Source organism: Orycteropus afer, unplaced genomic scaffold (genome assembly GCF_000298275.1).
Source record: "Orycteropus afer afer isolate SDZICR_OR568_19922 unplaced genomic scaffold, OryAfe1.0 scaffold00233, whole genome shotgun sequence".
In the NCBI taxonomy this organism is placed as follows: domain Eukaryota; kingdom Metazoa; phylum Chordata; class Mammalia; order Tubulidentata; family Orycteropodidae; genus Orycteropus; species Orycteropus afer.
Window position 1 is genome coordinate 3885288 of NW_006921820.1, and position 18333 is coordinate 3903620.

Consider the following 18333-nt stretch of genomic DNA (forward strand, 5'->3'; position numbering starts at 1 on the left):
TAGTGATTGGTTTTTCCATATCCCTAAAGAATGTTGATGGGATCTGGATTGGGATTGCATTGAATGTATAGATTGCTTTGGGTAGAATTGACATTTTCACGTAAGACCAAGTATTACCCCAGAACTAGTGGCTATTTTTCCTGGCACAGGAAGCTGGCAGGAGTGGGCTGACCCACCATTCCCTGAGTTCATGTTCCCAAATTGTGCAAACACTCCAGCTTTACACCTATTCCTAAGTGTCAGCACCACAGAGAAAAGTGGAAAACTTCCAGCAGGAACCTGCCAGGTTCTCTGGAGTCCACTGACCAGGGTGCAGCTGGACTCATGGAAGCCAGGCATAGCTGGCTAGAAGGATGGAGGCCCAACCACTAGGAAGGGCTCAGCCCCAGGTATCTTTCCACTTGGATCAACCTAGCTGTGGTAGGTAGAATTCTAAAACTGGAAGATGGCCCCTTATATTCTGTATCCTAATCTCTGGAACCCATGAACACGATGCTATATCATTGCTGTGATTGTTATGATATATGGCACAGTTGATCTTAAGATAGGGAGATTATTGGGGTGAGCCTGGCCTAATCACATGAACCCTTTTAAAAGCAGAGAGTTTTCTCTGGCTACTGACCCAAGAGGAAGCCAAAGAGATTCAAAGCATGAAGGGGATTCATCATGCCTGCTGGCTTAAATATGGAGGAGGCCCTGTGAAAAGGGATGTGGGTGACCTTAGGGAGCTGAGAGAGGTCCCCAGCTGACAGTCAGCAAGAGATTGGGGACCTCTGTCCTATATGTGCAAAGAACTGGGTTCTGCCAACAATTGAATGAACTTGGAAGTGGATTCTTCTTCAGAGCCTCTGGAAAGGAGTACAGGACTTCCAATACCTTAGTTTCAGCCTTATGAGACCCTGAGCAGAACCCCAGATATGCTGTGTTGGACTATGACTTCCAGAACTGTGAGCTCATAAACAGGTGTTGTTTCAAGTTGTTGTGTTTGTGGCAATTTGTTACACAGCAATAGAAAACTAATACCCCAGTTCACCCTAGTTGTTGTTGTTATTTGCCATCGAGTTGGCCCTGACTCTTAGCAACCCCTCCTTGGGTTTCCGAGGCAGTATCACTATGGAAGTAGGATTGCCCAACCTTCCTTCTGAGGAGTGGCTGGTAGGTTTGAACCGCCAGCCTTCTAGTTAGCAGTCAAGTGCCTTAGGCACTACCCTACCAGAGCTCCTTCACCCTAGTAGGTGCTTGATCTTAGTGAGCCAGACTTAGCTTGGGTGGGTTAGAATTGACTCCCAGGTTCAGGGAGTCCTCTGTGCTCAACCTTCTCTTTCTAATCTCTCAGTTTCCTCTCTGGTTTCCTGGAGTACTAGGAGACCTAGTGGGACACTGGTTAAGTGCTCAGATGCTCACTGAAAGACTGGTAGTGTGTACCTACCCAGCAGCCCTGAGGGAGAAAGACCTGGTGATCTGTTCCTAGAAAGATTACAGCCAAGAAAATACTATGGGGCAGTTGTACTTTGTCACACGGGCTCACTATGAGTTGGAACCAATTCTATGGCACCCAACAAGAACATATGTAGAACAGGGACAATCATGCCTCAACCTTCTCTCTGGGTTCCTGGAACCTCAACTTACCCCAGACATTTTCATCCAAAGCAGCAGTTACTCCTCTGGAGCCCCTGGCCCCCAGCCCCTGACTAAGGTCAGCAATTTTGAAGGAAGTTGGAACCACTGAGGGGCCGCAGAGCCAGCACATGTCTGTCTGCCAGGCCCTAACCTTCCCCTGGGAGCTCTGGTGGCGTAGTGCCTAAGGCACTTGACTGCTAACCAGAAGGCTGGTGGTTCAAGCCCACCAGCCACTCCTTGGAAGGAAGGTTGGGCAAACTACTTCCACAGAAATACCGCCTCAGAAATCCAAGGAGAGGTTACTATGGGTTGGATCTGACTCAACAACAGTTGAGTTTGGTTTTTAACTTTCCCCTGATCCGCAGGCAGCCTTACCTCTGAAGAATGCAGCTGGAGGGAGAGATCCACCGTGGGAGCCTTACCATTTATGGTTTTCAGGTTGGTTTTCTGGGAAGAGGAGGAAGCAGTCAGTGAGGCCATTAGCTTCTGGCCAGGGCAGCTTCTGTCTATTTTCCACCTACCATTCTGATTCCCCAGCAAGGTGACGGCTGGGGACTGTGCCCAGGTGAGTGTGAGAGAGGTGGGAGCAGGCTTTCTGCCTCTATTTACCCCAGGACTTTGAACCAGTTCATTTTGGTTCATCCTGCTGCTGAGAATTTGCTTTTCCATCCTAGAAACACTGAATCAGAATCTACAGTGTAACGAGATCCCCATGTGATTCTTATGTTAAATTGTAGATTCTGCTTCAGTATATCTGGGGTGGAAATGCAATCTTCAGCAGGAGGTTGAATTGAAATGAATCAGTTAGAAGCTTAGTTTACCCTCACCACCTTCACACCCACCCTTCCCAACTCCACTGGAGACTTGACTGACCAAGCCCTTTAAATGACCCCCACAGGGGCAGGGCCTGTCTAAGCACTTCCTGGCAGAAAGAGAAGTTCCTCTTTATTAAGTAAGGAGCTCTGGTGGGGCAGTGTCTAAGGCATTTGACTGCTAACCAGAAAGTTAATGGTTCAAACCCACCAGCTGCTGAGTGGAAGGAAGATGAAGCAATCTGCTTCTGTAAAGATTTACCATCTTGGAAACCCAGTGGGGGTTGCTGTGAGTCAGAATCAACTCAATGGCAGTGGGTTTATTATGTCAGGATGGCCCTAAGTATTCTAGGGGAAAAAAAGAGGGGTATAGAAATAGATAATGATATTAATTCTTATAACAGCATATTCTGTTCTAAGAATATGTCTGATTTTGTCTAATGTTTATATGTATTTTCTCACAAAATCTGATAGCAATACTATGAGAAAAGCATTATTACTATGTATCCATTTTATAGACATGGAAACTGAAGCATTGAGACTTTAAGAATTTTTCCTAAGGTCATGTCAGCTGGTAAATGATGGAGCAGCATGTGGACCCAGATAGCTTGGACTCTTCATTATCTCCTTATACAAAGAGATATTGTGCTGGGCATTTTACATTTGTTCATCTCACTCATTCCTCCTAAGGGGTTGTTGTTTCCATTTTAGAGATGAGGACGCTGAGGCTCAGAGAGGTTAAGTGGCTTGCCCTAGGTTCCACAGTAAGGAAGAGGCCAAGGCAAGATTTGAACCCAGGTCTGGCTGTCTGAAGCCTGAGCTCTTGTCACTATCCCACAGGCCTCGCCCTGATTCTCCTCAAGTTGCTCAGGGACAGTTCCTCTGGCAGGTTCATTACAGGCTCCAGAGCCAAGACTGAAGTATGGTATCCCTGCAGGTGTCTCACATTTGACAGTTGTCAGCTTCCCTAGTGGGAGCCCTGATAGAAGCTGTTTGAGAAGCCAAATTCTCCTGGGAAGGTGGGACAGGGTGGGTGGGGCCGGTAGGGCCATTGCAGGTGGGGGACTCACAATGATGGGGAGCCGTTCCATGCGCAGCCCGCTCAGCCCCTTCCCAATCAGCATCTTGCGGTACAAACGATTCTTGAGTGGCAACACAGAGATGCCCAGGGGCTGGCTGAAGGTCCACGGTTCACTGCCTTTCACTGGGTGGAGAGTAGGGGAGGGGTGGAGAGTCCATTAGTTCAGGCTCCTACCAAAGCCTCCTAGGGGGAGCTCTGGTAGCATAGTGGCTAAGACACTTGCCTGCTAACCAGACGGCTGGCGGTTCAAACCCACCAGCCACTCCTCGGAAGGAAGGTTGGGCAATCCTACTTCCGCAGTGATACTGCCTCGGAAACCCAAGGAGGGGTCGCTATGAGTCGGGGCCGACTCAATGGCACATAACAACAACAACAACAACAACCAAAGCCTCCACCCCTAGCTTCTCAGATCCCAGTGCCTATGCCCCTACCGCAGCCCCACCCTTTGATATCAGCCATTTAGTTCTCTTATCTCCATGCCCCACTTTCTTTCCTCTTTCCTGGTCTTTCTCTCTACAAGCATCCCTCCTTTCCTACTCTTCAGGGCTTCGTGAGTTCAAGACCAACCCTAAACATATTCTGTGTCTCTGGATATGGCTCTCCTTTGCCTCTGGTTTTTGGGGACTTCAACCCCATAGTGTGGAGCTTGCTTAGACTATGGGTTAGCTGGTCTCTGAGTCCTGCTTTCCCAGTAGGCTGTGAGCTCCAAGAGACCCATTATCTGCCTCCTCACTGATGAATGCACTGGGGGTGCAGTAAAAAAGTACAGACCGAAAAAAAAAAGTATGGACCCATTATGGGAACAGGACCCATGAGTCCTGACCTTTGCCCCAGAGCTGTCACTTTGGCAAGGAGGTGAGCCAGTCTCTTCCTCCATCTGTGGGTATGCACTTGGAATCTGGGACACTTAACCCATCACTGTGGAAGGCAGAGGCCGGATGGTCTGAGGATGGTCTGAACATCCTTTCACCCATGTCTCCTGACACCATTGCTACCTTGGTGTGGCCCTAGGGGGCACTCACTTGATGATGATGAGTAGTATTCCAAGACCAGGGCTGTGTCTTCTGAGAAGGTGGTGGCTCCATCAGAGCCTTGGAAGAGGAAGGACTGATTCCACAGGGGCTGCTCTGGGGGGCCCCCAGGCTTGGTCAGCTGGAAGGAGAGGGTGGGAGCAGGTGCTGGGAACACAGCTTCTCCCAAATCAAGGGATGACCAGATATTTGGATGTGTGTGTACCTAGATGTGTCACACTGTTGGCCCAGTTATAAAAGCAACACACGCTAATTGAATACATTTTAGAAAATGTAGAAAAGTAGAAGGAAAAAATACCTATAGTTCTACAACCAAAGATGACTGTTGGTAAGATTACATGATTCTTTCTAGCCTTTTCCCCCTTGTACCTATTATTTAATAGAATTATCATCCTAGCATCTTGCCTTTTTCATTAACCATTAAAATGTAAGCATATCCAGGATCACAAGAAACTCTTGTTACCCATATTATGACTTTAGCAAAGACCAGAATCAAATCCACTGCCACTGAGTCTCTTCTGACTCACAGCGACCCCCATAGGGTTTCCAAGGCTACAGTCTTTATGAAAACAGACTGCCTCATGTACCTCCCATGGAGCAGCCAGTGAATTTGAACCATGGACCTTTTGGTTAGAGTCAAGCACTTAACCACAGTATCACCAGGGTGACTCTGACTAATGGTGACTCCATGTATGTTAGAGTTTTCAATGGCTGACTTTTTGGAAACAGATAGCCAGGCCTTTCTTCTAAGATGTCTCTGGGTAGACTCAAACCTCCAACCTTCTGGTTAGCAAGTGAATACATTGAGCATTTGCACCACCAGTGCCCTGGTTTGTCCCTTCTCATATTCTCCTATAATAAATAACACTGTTGAACATACTTTCACACAGATTGTTTCCTTAGTGGTGGTGGTGGTGGTGTTAGGTGGCATCAAGTCAATTTTAGACTCATAGTGATCTTGTGCAACAGAGTAGAACTGCCCCATTGGGTTTTTCTAGGCTGTAACATTTATGGGAGCAGATTGCCAGGTCTTTCTCTTGCAGAGCCACTGGGTGGGTTCCAATCTCTGACCTTTCTGTTAGCAGCTGAGCACTTAAATATCTACGTCACCAGGGCTCCTTATTTCCTTAGTACAAGTACCTAAAATGGAATTGCTGAGCTAAAGACATGCATATTTTGAGGCACTTGATTCATTACTGGTAAACAGTTTTCCAAAGAGTTACACTAATGCTCATAATCATGGTTGGTGGTGTCATAGATACTGATTTAGACATGACTCTACCCTTTCTGGATTTAGACATGACTCTAGAAAGGGTAGAGTCATGTCTAAATTGGTATCTATGATACCACCAATCACGGTTATGAGCATTGGGGTAACTCTTTAGGAAAAAGGAGTGCTGGTAGTGTAGTGCCTAAGGCACTTGACTGCTAACCAGAAGGCTGGAGATTCAAATCCACCAGCCTCTCCTCAGAAGGAAGGTTGGGCAATCTACTTCCACAGTGATGCTGCCTCGGAAACCCAAGGAGGGGTCACAATGAGTCGGGTCCAACTCTACAGCACATAACTACTACCCTTTCTAAGGAGCTCTAGTGGTGCTGTGGTAAATGCATTGGGCCACTAACCAAAAGGTAGGTGGTTAAAATCCACTAGTCACTCCACAGGAGGAAGATGAGGCAATCCACTTCCGTAAAGATTGAAAGCATTGGAAACCCAGTGTGGGTTGCTATGAGTCAGAACTGACTCGATGGCAATATGGTTTGGTATTTTGGTTCTACCCTTTCTACCAGCAAGTCTCTATCCCATGCAGGCTGCCTAGCCCCTCCCAGAAGGCCCTGACAGTCCTTCAGACCCCTGAGCCTCAGTGTGTCTGCAGGGCAGTGTGTTGGGCGTTCAGGGGACTTGATGGTACACAGAGCACACTTGGGTAGTATTAGTTTAAACAACTAAAGAAGACAGCATTAACTGTTATGTGTTGTTGAGTCAATTCCAATTCATAGCAACCCTATCAGTAGAATTGCCTATATGGTTTCCTAGGCTGTGATCTTTAAGGCAGCAGATCACCAGGTCTTTTCTCCCATGGAGGAGCTAGTGGGTTTGAACCACTGACCTTTTGGTTAGCAGTCGAGTGCTTAACCATTGTGACATCAGTGCTCCTCAGCATTAACTATGGCCCCCAAACAAGGAGGCTTGAGGAGACATTCCTGTGGGTAGTCAGGAAAGCCTTCTTGATGGAGGCAGGACCAGAGGAAGGCTCTGAAGGCAGATTTGGTGGGATGAAGGGGAGAAAGATCTGGATGAGAAAACAGTATGAGCAAAGTATGGAGATGGGACCAGCATGGCATGTGCAGAGGACACCGGGAAGGTGAAGGCCCACATCTGCAGGGCTGGAGAGTGGGACAGTGGGGTCTGGGAGATCGGGGTCCCTTCCTATAACTCCCAGCCCTGCCTGGAACTAGCACAGGTGGGGAGGAGCTGGGGGCCCTGTCAGCACAGACTCTCTAAGTGGCTGCCTCCTTTCTGCCCCCAGCCAGGGGCTGTCAGCAACAGTGGCAGCCGCTCCCACCTCCCGATGCCCTGCGGGAATCAGTCATCGCTCTAAAAGGTCAGCACAAATGCACTGCCAGCTCTGGGAGTTACTGATGCAAGATCGTGAAATACCAGTGTGGGCCCACTCCCCCCCTGTGGTGGCAGGGCCCTGACGCCTGTCACACTAATGTGCCTGCCCAGGGTCTCCAAGGGCCAGACTAAGGCTCAGCTGTGTCTGCCCTGCCCTTGAGGGAGATGAGTTGCAGTCACTTTGGGGCTTGGCGACCTGAACATGGGGACAGTAATCGGGGTGCTGGGAGTTCCCCTGGCCACCACACCAGATCAGAGAAGCTGGTTCTGGGTTCTATGGTACTTAGGAACTATCTTTCACAGAAGACCCCCAAACCATTCCATCCCAGAGCCACCTCATTTCCTAGGCTCCAGTCTGGGTGCCAGAGAGGCATCTATATGGCCTGGACCACCTGCTGGGCACTGGGGTGCTCCAGATGGATCTGCCACTCAGTCCAGGGCTGTTGGTTCCTGGTTGCCACCCTGGAAGAGGCTTATTAATGGATGATGCTGTCCTTTCTAGGTCCAGCTATTGTCCAGATGGAAATTACAAAGCAGAGGGTGGTGAATGCCTACCCAGCAACGGGCAGCCCCTTTCAGAGCCCCCAGGAAAGATACCTTCAGAATTGAGGACTTAGGATCCCTCTCTCTTACTCTCCTGTGTGTGTATATGTGTGTGTGTGTGGGGGGCAAGGTTAAATGACCTGCAGAATCTGGTGCCAGGGTCCTGATAAACATGCTAGTGGCTGATAAGTGTGTGGGGAGCGGGGGGTGGGGAGTGTAAAGGAGCCATTGCTTGCTGATGGTAAAGAGAAAGGCCACATTTGGGTTGTAGATCTAAGGAATGTGATTAACCTATAGCTGTGATTTTCAGAAAAGCCATTAACCCTCAGCCACAGTGGCAGATCTACCTTCCCTGGGGACAGAGCCTTCAGTCCAGGGCCCACAGACCTTGCTCCCATTTCCTCTGGGTCCACTCACTGCTGTCTGCTCTGCCCAGGCAGAGTGCCCACCACCCTGAGAATAGTGGTCAGCACTGATGCTGGGCACAGGGCCTCCAGGGAGCTAAGACCCCTCAGCTCTGGTCCTGGGCCTGCCTCAACCTTACTGTGTGACTTTTGGCCAGTCCCTTTGCCTCTCTACAACCCGGTTTTCTCATTGTCCAATAGGAAAGTGTTTTGTGCTCTACACCTTGTAAGGCTGTGAGGGTTGAAGGAGACATTAGATAATTTGTTGTGAAGGTGGAAGTTCAATTTAACCAAACACTGCAAATGTTGATTGGGGGACTTTTCTATGCTAGACATCTGTGGAGTGCTGCAGGGCACAGGGAGTGGAGGGAGCTATAGCCAGTCTCTGTGCTCATAATCTTCCAGAGCAATAGGGGTAGGACACACACACACACCTATGATCCCCTCAGAGGCCTAAGCAAGTTGTGGAAGCTGGAATGTCTGAGGAGAAACCTGACTTTTAACCTGGGGAAGGGAGGACTTCAGTGATGAGGGCAGTGGGTAGAGGGAGGAAGGTCATTCCAGGCTGAGAGTGCAGTGGAGGCAAAAGCTGGGAGGTAAGAGAGGACAGCATGGGTGTGGAGAACTCCTGTGTGAATGAGGCAGGGAACTAGGAAGCTGGAGGGTGGAAAGGGGGCTTGTGTACTGGCTAAGGGGAGGGGTTTGTCCTGTTGGTGACAAGGACAAGGTTGCTCTGCCTGCTGCTCAAGAGAATGGGTGGAAGGAAATGAATGGAGGTGGCAGCAGTAGTCCAGGCAAGAGATGATGAGGCCAGCCCTAGGGTAGGGTCTATGAGGATTGAAAAGAGCCACTTGAGAGCTGAGGAAGAGACTGGCTGTGGGGGCTTAAACAGGAGGTGACAGAAATTTTTGCCTTTTGTCTGAGGCCCAGCTCTGTAGACCAGGCCAAGAAGTTTTGCCTTTCAGTGGGCCCCTTCAAAGGTGTTGGGTGCAGTGGTAGGACCACCTCTTAAGTCCCGCCCCATTATGAGTCCAGCAGGTCAAGCCTGACCTCCCACAAAGTGTGCTACTCCGACAAGCTCCAGGTTCTGCCATCTTCACAACGCTCCAAGAGAAGTAAAGCACGCACTGAGGACCGCCCACCCGTAGCCTCTCTCAAGGCCAATAGAACCCAGTTTTGCGCTAGTGGTCCCTCCTTCCGGCAATCGCTGTGGGCAAGGTGGAGCCACACCTCTCCCCAGTGATTGGCTCAGGCAAGTTCATGTGACCCCATTCAGGCCAATGGGACCAGAGGGGAGGTCTACTGGGGTGGGTTCTGCTTTCTCAGAAAATCACACCGAAGAAAAGAGTTTCCATTTTCCCTCAGGACTTTGGTTATATCCAGGTGGGAGTCCTTGAATAGCACGGCCTTATGTTTTGTCCCCACGAGCTGTTGTACAGTTGAGGATGGCAGTTCAGCGTATTGGGAAAATCCTGGGCCCTTGAGGACTCTGCCAAGCTGCTAAATCAACCAATTCTGCTGGCTCCCTACCTCAGGAGTTCTTGTGATGTGTGACAATAAGTACTCAACGTTTAAGTTGATGGAGTTGGGGTTTCTGTTACTTGTAGCCAAAGATGACAGGGGCAATAGCGAGGCATGCCTCCGAGGCGGCATTTGGCACTAGGGGAGGTGCATTCTGAAAGGGATGAAACCTTTTTGACTTCCACTCTGGGCTTGGATGCTTTGCACACGTTTCCCTTTACATTCTCCTAAGAGCCCAAATGGGAGCAGTGGTGATTCAGTGGTAGAATTCTCACCTTCCTTGCCACAGACTGGGGTTCAATTCCTGGCCAATGCATCCCATGTGCAGTCACCACCTATCAGTGGAGGTATGGGTGTTGCTACGATGCTGAACAGGCTTCAGTGGAGCTTGTAGACTAAGATGGAGTAGGAAGAAAGATCTGGTGATCCACTTCTGAAAACCCTATAGATCACACTGACCAGTCCCCAACTAGGAGGATGGCATAGGACCAAGGTTGCCATGAGCTGGAGGCCCACTTGAGGACAGTGAACAACAGCTTGGGAACATAGTAATCAGCAGGTCTGGAGAACACTTTGCTAAAGGTCACACAACTTGTAAGAGACAGAGCTGGGTGTGACCAGATGTTCACAACTGCCCATTTCTTACCCTCCCCATTGTCTTTTTTTTTTTTTTTTCCTCCTTGTTTCTAATGCAGTTTTTGTTGTCATTTGTTTTTCAAAAAATTTTTATTGTGATTTGGGTGAAATTTTACAAAGCAGATTCATTTTACAGTCAATAATTCATACACATTTTGTTTTATGATACTGGTTACACTCCCTGCGGGGTAACATCTCACCTCCCACTTCCTCTGTGGTTACCCTTTCCCTGTGTCCTTCCTGCCTATGCATTCCTGCCTCCCTACATTTCTCTTTGTGCATATGCTGCCCTTCTGATCTCCCATGGTTGATTATTCTAAGGAGTGCATCTCCCTGGTGTAGGTGTTCAGCTCATAGGCCTGTCTACTATTTGGCTGAGTTAAGCCAGGGTAGTAAGTTCAGTTCCAGGCTCGAAGGGTGACTCAGGGCCATAGTCTTGGTGGTTTCACCAGTCTCTACCAGACCAATAAGCCTGGTCTTTTTTGTGACTTTCAGTTTTGTTCCACTTTTTTTCCAGCTCTATACAGGATCTCCAATTTTGATCCCTTTCTGAGTGGTTGGCATTGCTGGGCACCATCTAGTACTTCTGGTCTCAGGGTCATATAGGTTGAGGGTCTCATGGCCCATTAGTCCTTTGGACTAATTGTTTCCATGCATCTTTGATCTTCTTCACTCTTCTTTGCTCCAGAGAAGGAGATACCAACAGTGGCCACTTAGATGACCACTTTTAAGACCTTGGATGCTACTTACTGAAATAAGATGTAGAACAATATGTTTGTATACCACGTTGTGCCAGTTGAGCTTGAGTCCCCTGCAACCATGGTCCCCAGCCTGCAGGCCCAATGACCCACTCCCTCAAGGTCCTTACTTGTGGCTAAGAAGTTATCCTAACTTTGCCTTCTGTTGTGTTTAAACTGTATATGGACATTTTTATAGCACATACAAATACATATGTAGGAATATCATCTGCCAAACCTATGTATGGTCATGGGTATATTCCTATTTGCCTATCTATACCTGTCTACCTCTTTATCTACCTATAGATTAGAGTTAACTATTGATAATACAATATTGTGTATGCAATAGTATTTGCCTTTATTATCTGTATCTTTTATGTACCTCTCTGCATCTTCCTTTTCCTTAGTGATATTGTGCTCAAAAAAACCAAACTCACTGCCATTGAGTCAGTTCCAACTCATAGCAACCCCTCCTTGGGTTTCTGAGGTGGTATCACTACCAAAGTAGATTTCCTAGTCTTTCTTCTGAGGAGTGGTTGGTGGGTTTGAACTGCCAGCCTTCTGGTTAGCAGTCAGATGCCTTAGGCATTATACCACCAGAGCTGATATTGTGTTAGTCACACACTTTTGTTGTATTGCTTTTGCCTTCACCCATATCAAATCTGTCTCTCAATTTTCCATCTATTTTCCCTCCTTGCTGCCCCTCCCATCTCTGGTAACCAACAAAGAAAATGTCCTTCCCTCTTCTTTGTCTTTTTTTTTTTTTAAATCTTCCTCTTCTTTGTCTTGACCAAACTTTACTTAGGCTTCTCTTCTTTCTACAGGTCTCTGGATTCGGCCAGCCCTAAAGCCTAAGAAGGCACTTAAAAAAAAAAAACCTAGCGGGGGGGGGGGGAAGCTTTAACTGGGTCTTAGCTGACCACAGTGAAACATTGCTTCTGTCAGACCCAATGGCCATTTCCTGTTGCCAGTCCAGCTTTCTCCCAAAAGATTCTGCTTATCTCTGCATGCTCCTCCTTATCTATAAGAGAAAAACCTTTTTCTGTTTGATTTTGAGATGCTTGCAGTTTTCCAAGAGTGGAAAATTTTTCCCTGTTGCAGTACTCTTTCTTTCTGAATGACACCTCTCCCTATCAAAGGCTGGATTTTTTTTTTTTTTTTTTGACAGATCAAACCCTGGTCCCCTGGATCCTCAAACTCCCTGCCCACAGTGCTTTAGCTTAGTGGGAAGCTGGTGGGAAATCCCAGCATCCCAAGATGTCAAAAGGAGCTCTGGTGATGCAGTGGTTAAAGCATTCGACTGCTAACCCAAAAATTGGTGGTTTGAACTCACCTGCTGCTCTGTGGAAGAAAGAGGAGGCAGTCTGCTTCCATAAAGATTTACAGTCTTGGAAACCCTATGGAACAGTTCTACCTTGGCCTGTGTGAGTCAGAACTGACTCAATGGCGATGGGTTTATTTGGGCTTTTATTTTGGTTTTCAAGATGTCAGAGGGGGCAAAAAACCAAGAGCCTGTTGCCATCGAGTTGATTCCAACTCATGGCAACCCCGTGTGTTACAGAGTAGAACTGCTCCATAGAGTTTTCTTGGCTGTAAACTTTACAGAGGCAGATTGCCAAGCCTTTCTTATGTGGCACTCCCAGTTGGGTTTGAACTGCCAATCTTTAGGTTAGTAGCCAAGTGCAAACTATTTGTGCCACCGATGACCCCATCAGAGAGGACAAGACCTAGAAATTACTGCTCTTCCCTCTACCTGCGACTGTAGAGATGAGGGGACTGAAGTTCAGAGAAGGGATGGAGCAGGGGGTCTGTGTGAACCCTGAGCCCATGCTGCTGACAGGTGCCTCTTCCAGGTAGGGACTTTGTCCACTCCACTACCCTTCTTCCCCCTCTTCCACAGCAGCAGCCCCTGTCCACCCCCTGCTGACACCTGGGCAGGCATGTCTGTGCCAGCTACCAGTGAGTTCTCCAGCTGGCCCAGCTGCCATGGTGATGGGTGACCTTCAACAAGTGTCTGCTGTTGCAGGACCTCTGGCCTTGTCTCACATAAGCAAAAGACATTGTGACAAGACTCTTTATCAAGGGGTACCTCCCCCATCTAGACTAGTTAGGCAGCCAAGGCAGCCAGAGAGGACCTGGGGGCAGGGCAGGGGCACACTCATTAAAGCAGACAGTGTTCCTACCCCTTGGGACTGCCTGCTGATTGGTTCATAATTTTCTGGGCAAATGCAGGGCCATGTGTGAGATGGCCCTGGGGAAATCAGGCCGAGGATTGGTTTGGGTTTGAAGCCTCTGTCCCCAGGGTCCCCCTGTGTCCCACCCCTCCCCATCACCATCACTCCAGCCCGTGTCTGAGCCTTCTTCAAACATCTTTGCTTTTAAATGAAAGCTGGGCTCCAGAGGGGTACCTCATTCTCTTTTTGCCATGTCAGACATGAGTAATGGTGGACAGACAACAGGAGGGACTTCTGAGAACACCAGTCTTCTTTCAGGCTCCTGGGAATGTTACCATAACCTGAAGTGCAGGTTATGGTAAGTGGTCAATCTGGCCATTGATCCAGCAATGATCTCCAACCCCCTTCTTCCCTATATGCACATACACAAACACGCCACCCTCCTCTGCAGCCTGATATGTATCTTGTCATTTGTATTCCCACCTCTGTACTTTTGCTCTTGGTGATCTCAATTGTCCTATACCTCCCCTGCCCCTATTGAAAATTCAATACTCCCATCCCTGGGTGCCCTTCCTAATCGCCCAGATTTTACATCCCTCTCTCCACTGATTACAGCTCTGACATTCCCTCTTGGTTTATTATCAGGTTTTACATCACCTTGTGGTGATGTTTAACTTTTTCACATGTGTGATATCATCTTCCCCAGACCAGCAGTTCCCTGAAGGCAGCTTCCATAGTGCAGACAAGCATGGCCCTGGGTATGCAGTGGGATTCTGTAAACTCTTATTAAACATGTGACTACATGAATGACTGAGTGAGGGGATGAATGAATGAGTAAGTAAGTTACTACAAGTGTGAAGCAGTGAGAAAGTAAATGGGAGAAGGAGACATACCTGAGGGCATCCATTTTTGCTGATACGAGGAACATCAAAGTTCATTACTGATGAGATAGGGAAGGATAGTTGGGTAATAGGCAGACCCAGGGATGCTGGGTCTTGGTTCACCTGGCTGGACCTGGGTAGGCAAGGAGACAGGAGTCAGCATGGTGCCCAATGTTCTCGACTCTGTGCCCAAGTCTGGAAGCCATGGGCTATCTCTTCAGAGCCATCAGATGGATGTGAGAGGAGAGCTCAGTGACCCATCTAGTCTAGGCCTGACCTTGCAGCATAGGTAGTGGGCTATGATCCTTGTGATGCCGGCCAAAGCCATGGGAAAGCTCCTCTTGGTCAGGAGATGGGATTCCCCCCTGACACACAGTGACTCTCTGTGATCTTAGCCACATCTGAATGCTTCAGTGTGTCACTGGTGAAACCATGGCTCTGGCCATTTTTAAGATGATCTTTGCATTCCTTCCCTCCTCTTTGAAAGACCTTGTCAGAATAAACTCCCCATGGTGGGAATCCAGGTTTAGGCTTCAGAAGCGTGGAGGGCCTGCAGGGGGGGTGGTGAGGAGGTTTCAGTGTGTGTGTGTGTGCACATGTTGATTGGGAAACTCCACTCACTGCTCTGGCTTCCAGTGGCAGAGTTAGCCCAAATCCCCTCCTGAGAACTGTGTATCCAATAAGTCCAAAAGGAGGTCTTGGGGAGGAGTGGAACAAATTAGGGCTGGCAGGGGGCCTCCAGGAGAGTGAGGGGAGGTACTCCCAGGCAGGGATAAAGGATAAGGTATAGGATGAGCCTTAGGCCTCTTCCTTTGGGAAAGATCACAGTCTGGTTCCTATGTCCCTGATCTGGGCAGGAAGGGACTGTGGATTTGGTGGGCACATGAGATGGGGAGACAGGTTTGGAAAGGCTGAGGTGCCACCAGGCAGGGAGTAAGGATTCCTTCTCCTCCTTCTCCATGCACTGGATCCTCTCAGCTTTTTAAGCCTGCTGTAGACACTCAGGACTCCACTGTCCTACCTCCAGTCTGTGTTCAGGTGAGGTCTGAGTTGCCCCTTTCCAGGGACCTCAGCCCTCCCTGTGGAAAGAAAGGTGTGGTCTGCTTTGAGAAGTTTACTGAGACAAATCCAGTGGGGAAGTTTGAAGGGCCTTGGGGAAAGGAAATGTTTCCAGGGCTCTTGGAATCACAACGTTTAGTGATAATGATAGCCTCTCCCCCTCCTCTGTCCTCTGCCTTCCCCTCCCTCCTGGATCATGCCCACCTGGGTTCCACTCACTTAAACTCCTTGTAGTTGGGAACCACTCGGGCAATCACCACCATGGGTCTGGGGTTGTTGGCCAGAGGCTCATTGACTCCCCTGAGAAAGACCTGGGAAGAGAAGAGTGAACCCAGTGACAAGCCAGCCCACTGGCCATCTTTCTCCTTCAACAGTGGCTCATCCCTGCCTCACACTTCTGCTCCTGCTCTTCCCTCCTCCTTGCTCTACTAGGCTCTGTCTTTGTTCAAGGTTACCCTCCTCCAGGAAGGCTTCTCTGTTTGGGTAAGGTCATGCCTCTTGGTTTTCCATCCTGTGATTCACTACTGGCTCTCTTATGCCAGCTTTTCTTAGGGAGAGAGTGTGAGATAAGAGACTGGTCCTGGATGGGAAGTCAGGAGAACTGTGTTCTCATCTTGGCTCCTGGGGTGGAGGTGGTGCTGGCTACTCTGAGTTTCTGTCAGTCAAAGTTGTTGTTGTTAGGTGCTGTTGAGTTGGCTCTGACTCATAGCAACCCTACATACAACAGAACAAAAACACTGCCCAGTCCTCGCATCCTCACAATATTTGCTATGTTTGAGCCCATCATTGCAGCCACCATGTTAATCCATCTAGAGGTCTTCCCCTTTTTCACTGACCCTGCACTTTACCAAGTGGTCCTTTCTGACAACATGACCAAAGTACATGAGATCACGTCTGACAATTCTCGCTTCCAAGGAGCATTCCAGCTGCACTTCTTGCAAGACAGATTGTTCATTCTTCTAGCAGTTCATGGTACTTTCGGTATTCTTTGTGAAAGCCACAATTCTTCTTTGGGCCTCCTTACTCATTGTCCAGATTTCACATGCATATGAGGAGACTGAAAATACCATGGCTTGGGTTAGGCACATCCTAAACCCTTTAATGAGGTCTTTTGCAATAGATTTGCTCAGTAAAATATGACATCTGATTTCTTGACTGCTGCTTTCATGGGTATTGATTGTAGATCAAAGTGAAATGAAATCTTTTTTTTTTTTTTAATCTTCCCCCATTTTGTTTCATTTTATTTATTTATTTATTTTGTATTGTGATTTGGGTGAAAATTTACAGAGCAAATTCACTTTCCATACTGCAGTTCACATACACTTTGTCTCACAACATTGACTACAATTCACCCCAATGCAACAGTTCCCCTCCCACTTCCTCCCAATGGTTACCTCTTCGCTGTGTCCATCCCTCCATGCACTCCTGCCCCCTGAGCTGTCTCCCTGTGCATAAACAGCCCTTCTTTCTTCCATGATTGTTCTCTTCAAGGAGTGTATCTACTTCAGGCAAATGTTCAACTCATATGCCTGTCTTTTGTTTGACTAGAAACCACAGGTGTGGGTTCAATCCAGACCTGAAAGGCAGGTAGGGGCAATAGTGTCAGTGGTTCCACCAGGCTCTATCAGAACAGCAAATCTGGTGCCCCTCCTTTTTTTTCCAAATGATTTTGAGTTTTGTTCCACATTGTTCTCCCTCTCTATCCAGAATATCCTACATAGATCCCCCTCTGAGTGGTTGACAGTGGTACCCGGGCACCATCTAGCTCTTCTGGTCTCATAGTCATATAGGCTGCAGATCACATGGTGTACTGGTCACTAGGACTAATTGTTTCCATGAACCTTTGGTTTTCTTCATTCTTCTTTGCTCTGGATGAGGAGAGACCCATCATTGCATTTAGATGGTTGCTTGCAAGCTTTTAAGATTCCAATCATTACTTGCCAAAGTAGGAGGTGGAACAATGTTTTGTGTAGTATGTTATGCCAACTGAGCTTGATGTCCCTTGTGATGATGGTCCCGAGCCCACAGGTGCTTAATGTGCAAAAGGGTTCATCTTTGTTGTCTGCACCTCCCATGTACCTCTCTATGTCTTCTTCTTCCTCAGTGCTACCATGTTGATCACTCACATTTGGTGTGTTGCCCTTCTCTTCACCCAAATCAATACTTATCTCTCCCTATCTAACAGTGTTCCCTCCCCTCTCCTCCCACCCCTGGTAACCAGCAAAGAAAATTTCCTTCCATAGATAAACCTTTCCTTGACTTTTACAATAATAGACTAATATAATATTTGTCCTTCTGTGATTGCCTTATTTTACTCAGCATGATGTCCTTCAAGTCCATCCACATTATGCGTTGTTTTGCAGATTCTAGGTTATTCTTTAGGGTTGCATAGTATTCCATTGTGTGTATGTACCATAGTTTGGATATCCGGTCCTCAGTTGATGGACACCTAGGTTGTTTCCATCTTTTGGCTATTGTAAATAGTGCTGCGATGAACATGGGTGTGCATATATATGTCTGTTCTTGTCTTGGCTCTCACTTCTTTAGATATATACCTAGTAGTGGAATGGCTGGGTCAAATGGTATTTCTAATTCTAACTTTTTAAGGAATCACCATACTGCTTTCCACATTTTACAGTGGTTGTGCCATTTTACAGTCCCACCAGTAGTGTATGAGAGTCCCAATCTCTCTACATCCTCACCAACATTTGTTATTTTGTGTCATGTTGAACTTTGCTGCTAGTGCTGGAGCAAGATGGTATCTCATTGTTGTTTTGATTTGCATCTCTCTAATGGCTAATGATTGTGAGCTTTTCTTCATATGTTTGTTGGCTGCCTGAATATCCTCTTTGGTGAAGTGTCTATTCATGTCTTCTGCCTATTTTTTAATTGGATTATTTGTCTTTCTGTTATCGAGGTGTTGGTGTTTTCTATAAATTCTAGAGATAAGTCTCTTGTCAGATATGTTATTACCAAATATTTTTTTCCCAATCTGTAGGTTCTCTTTTGACTCTTTTGGAGAAGTCTTTGGAAGCACATAAAAATTTAATCTTTAGAAGGTTCCAATCATCTGGTTTCTCATCTGCTGTTTGTGCATATTGGGTTATGCTTGATAGTCTATTTATGCCATATATTGATGTTGATGTTGTTTGCCATCGAGTTGGCCCCACCTCATAGCGACCCCTCCTTGGGTTTCTGAGGCAGTATCCACTCATCT

General features: G+C 47.6%; 1 protein-coding gene across 1 annotated transcript in view; it reads right to left on the minus strand.

Annotated features, from left to right (window-relative positions):
* Nucleotides 1–18333, minus strand: part of CCDC33 (coiled-coil domain containing 33) — a 166080-nt gene that overhangs the window by 69664 nt on the left and 78083 nt on the right. The window contains 5 exon segments of the mRNA XM_007948973.1: nt 1996–2067; nt 3503–3636; nt 4536–4665; nt 14070–14190; nt 15336–15427. Coding sequence (XP_007947164.1) covers nt 1996–2067; nt 3503–3636; nt 4536–4665; nt 14070–14190; nt 15336–15427 — 549 coding nt within the window.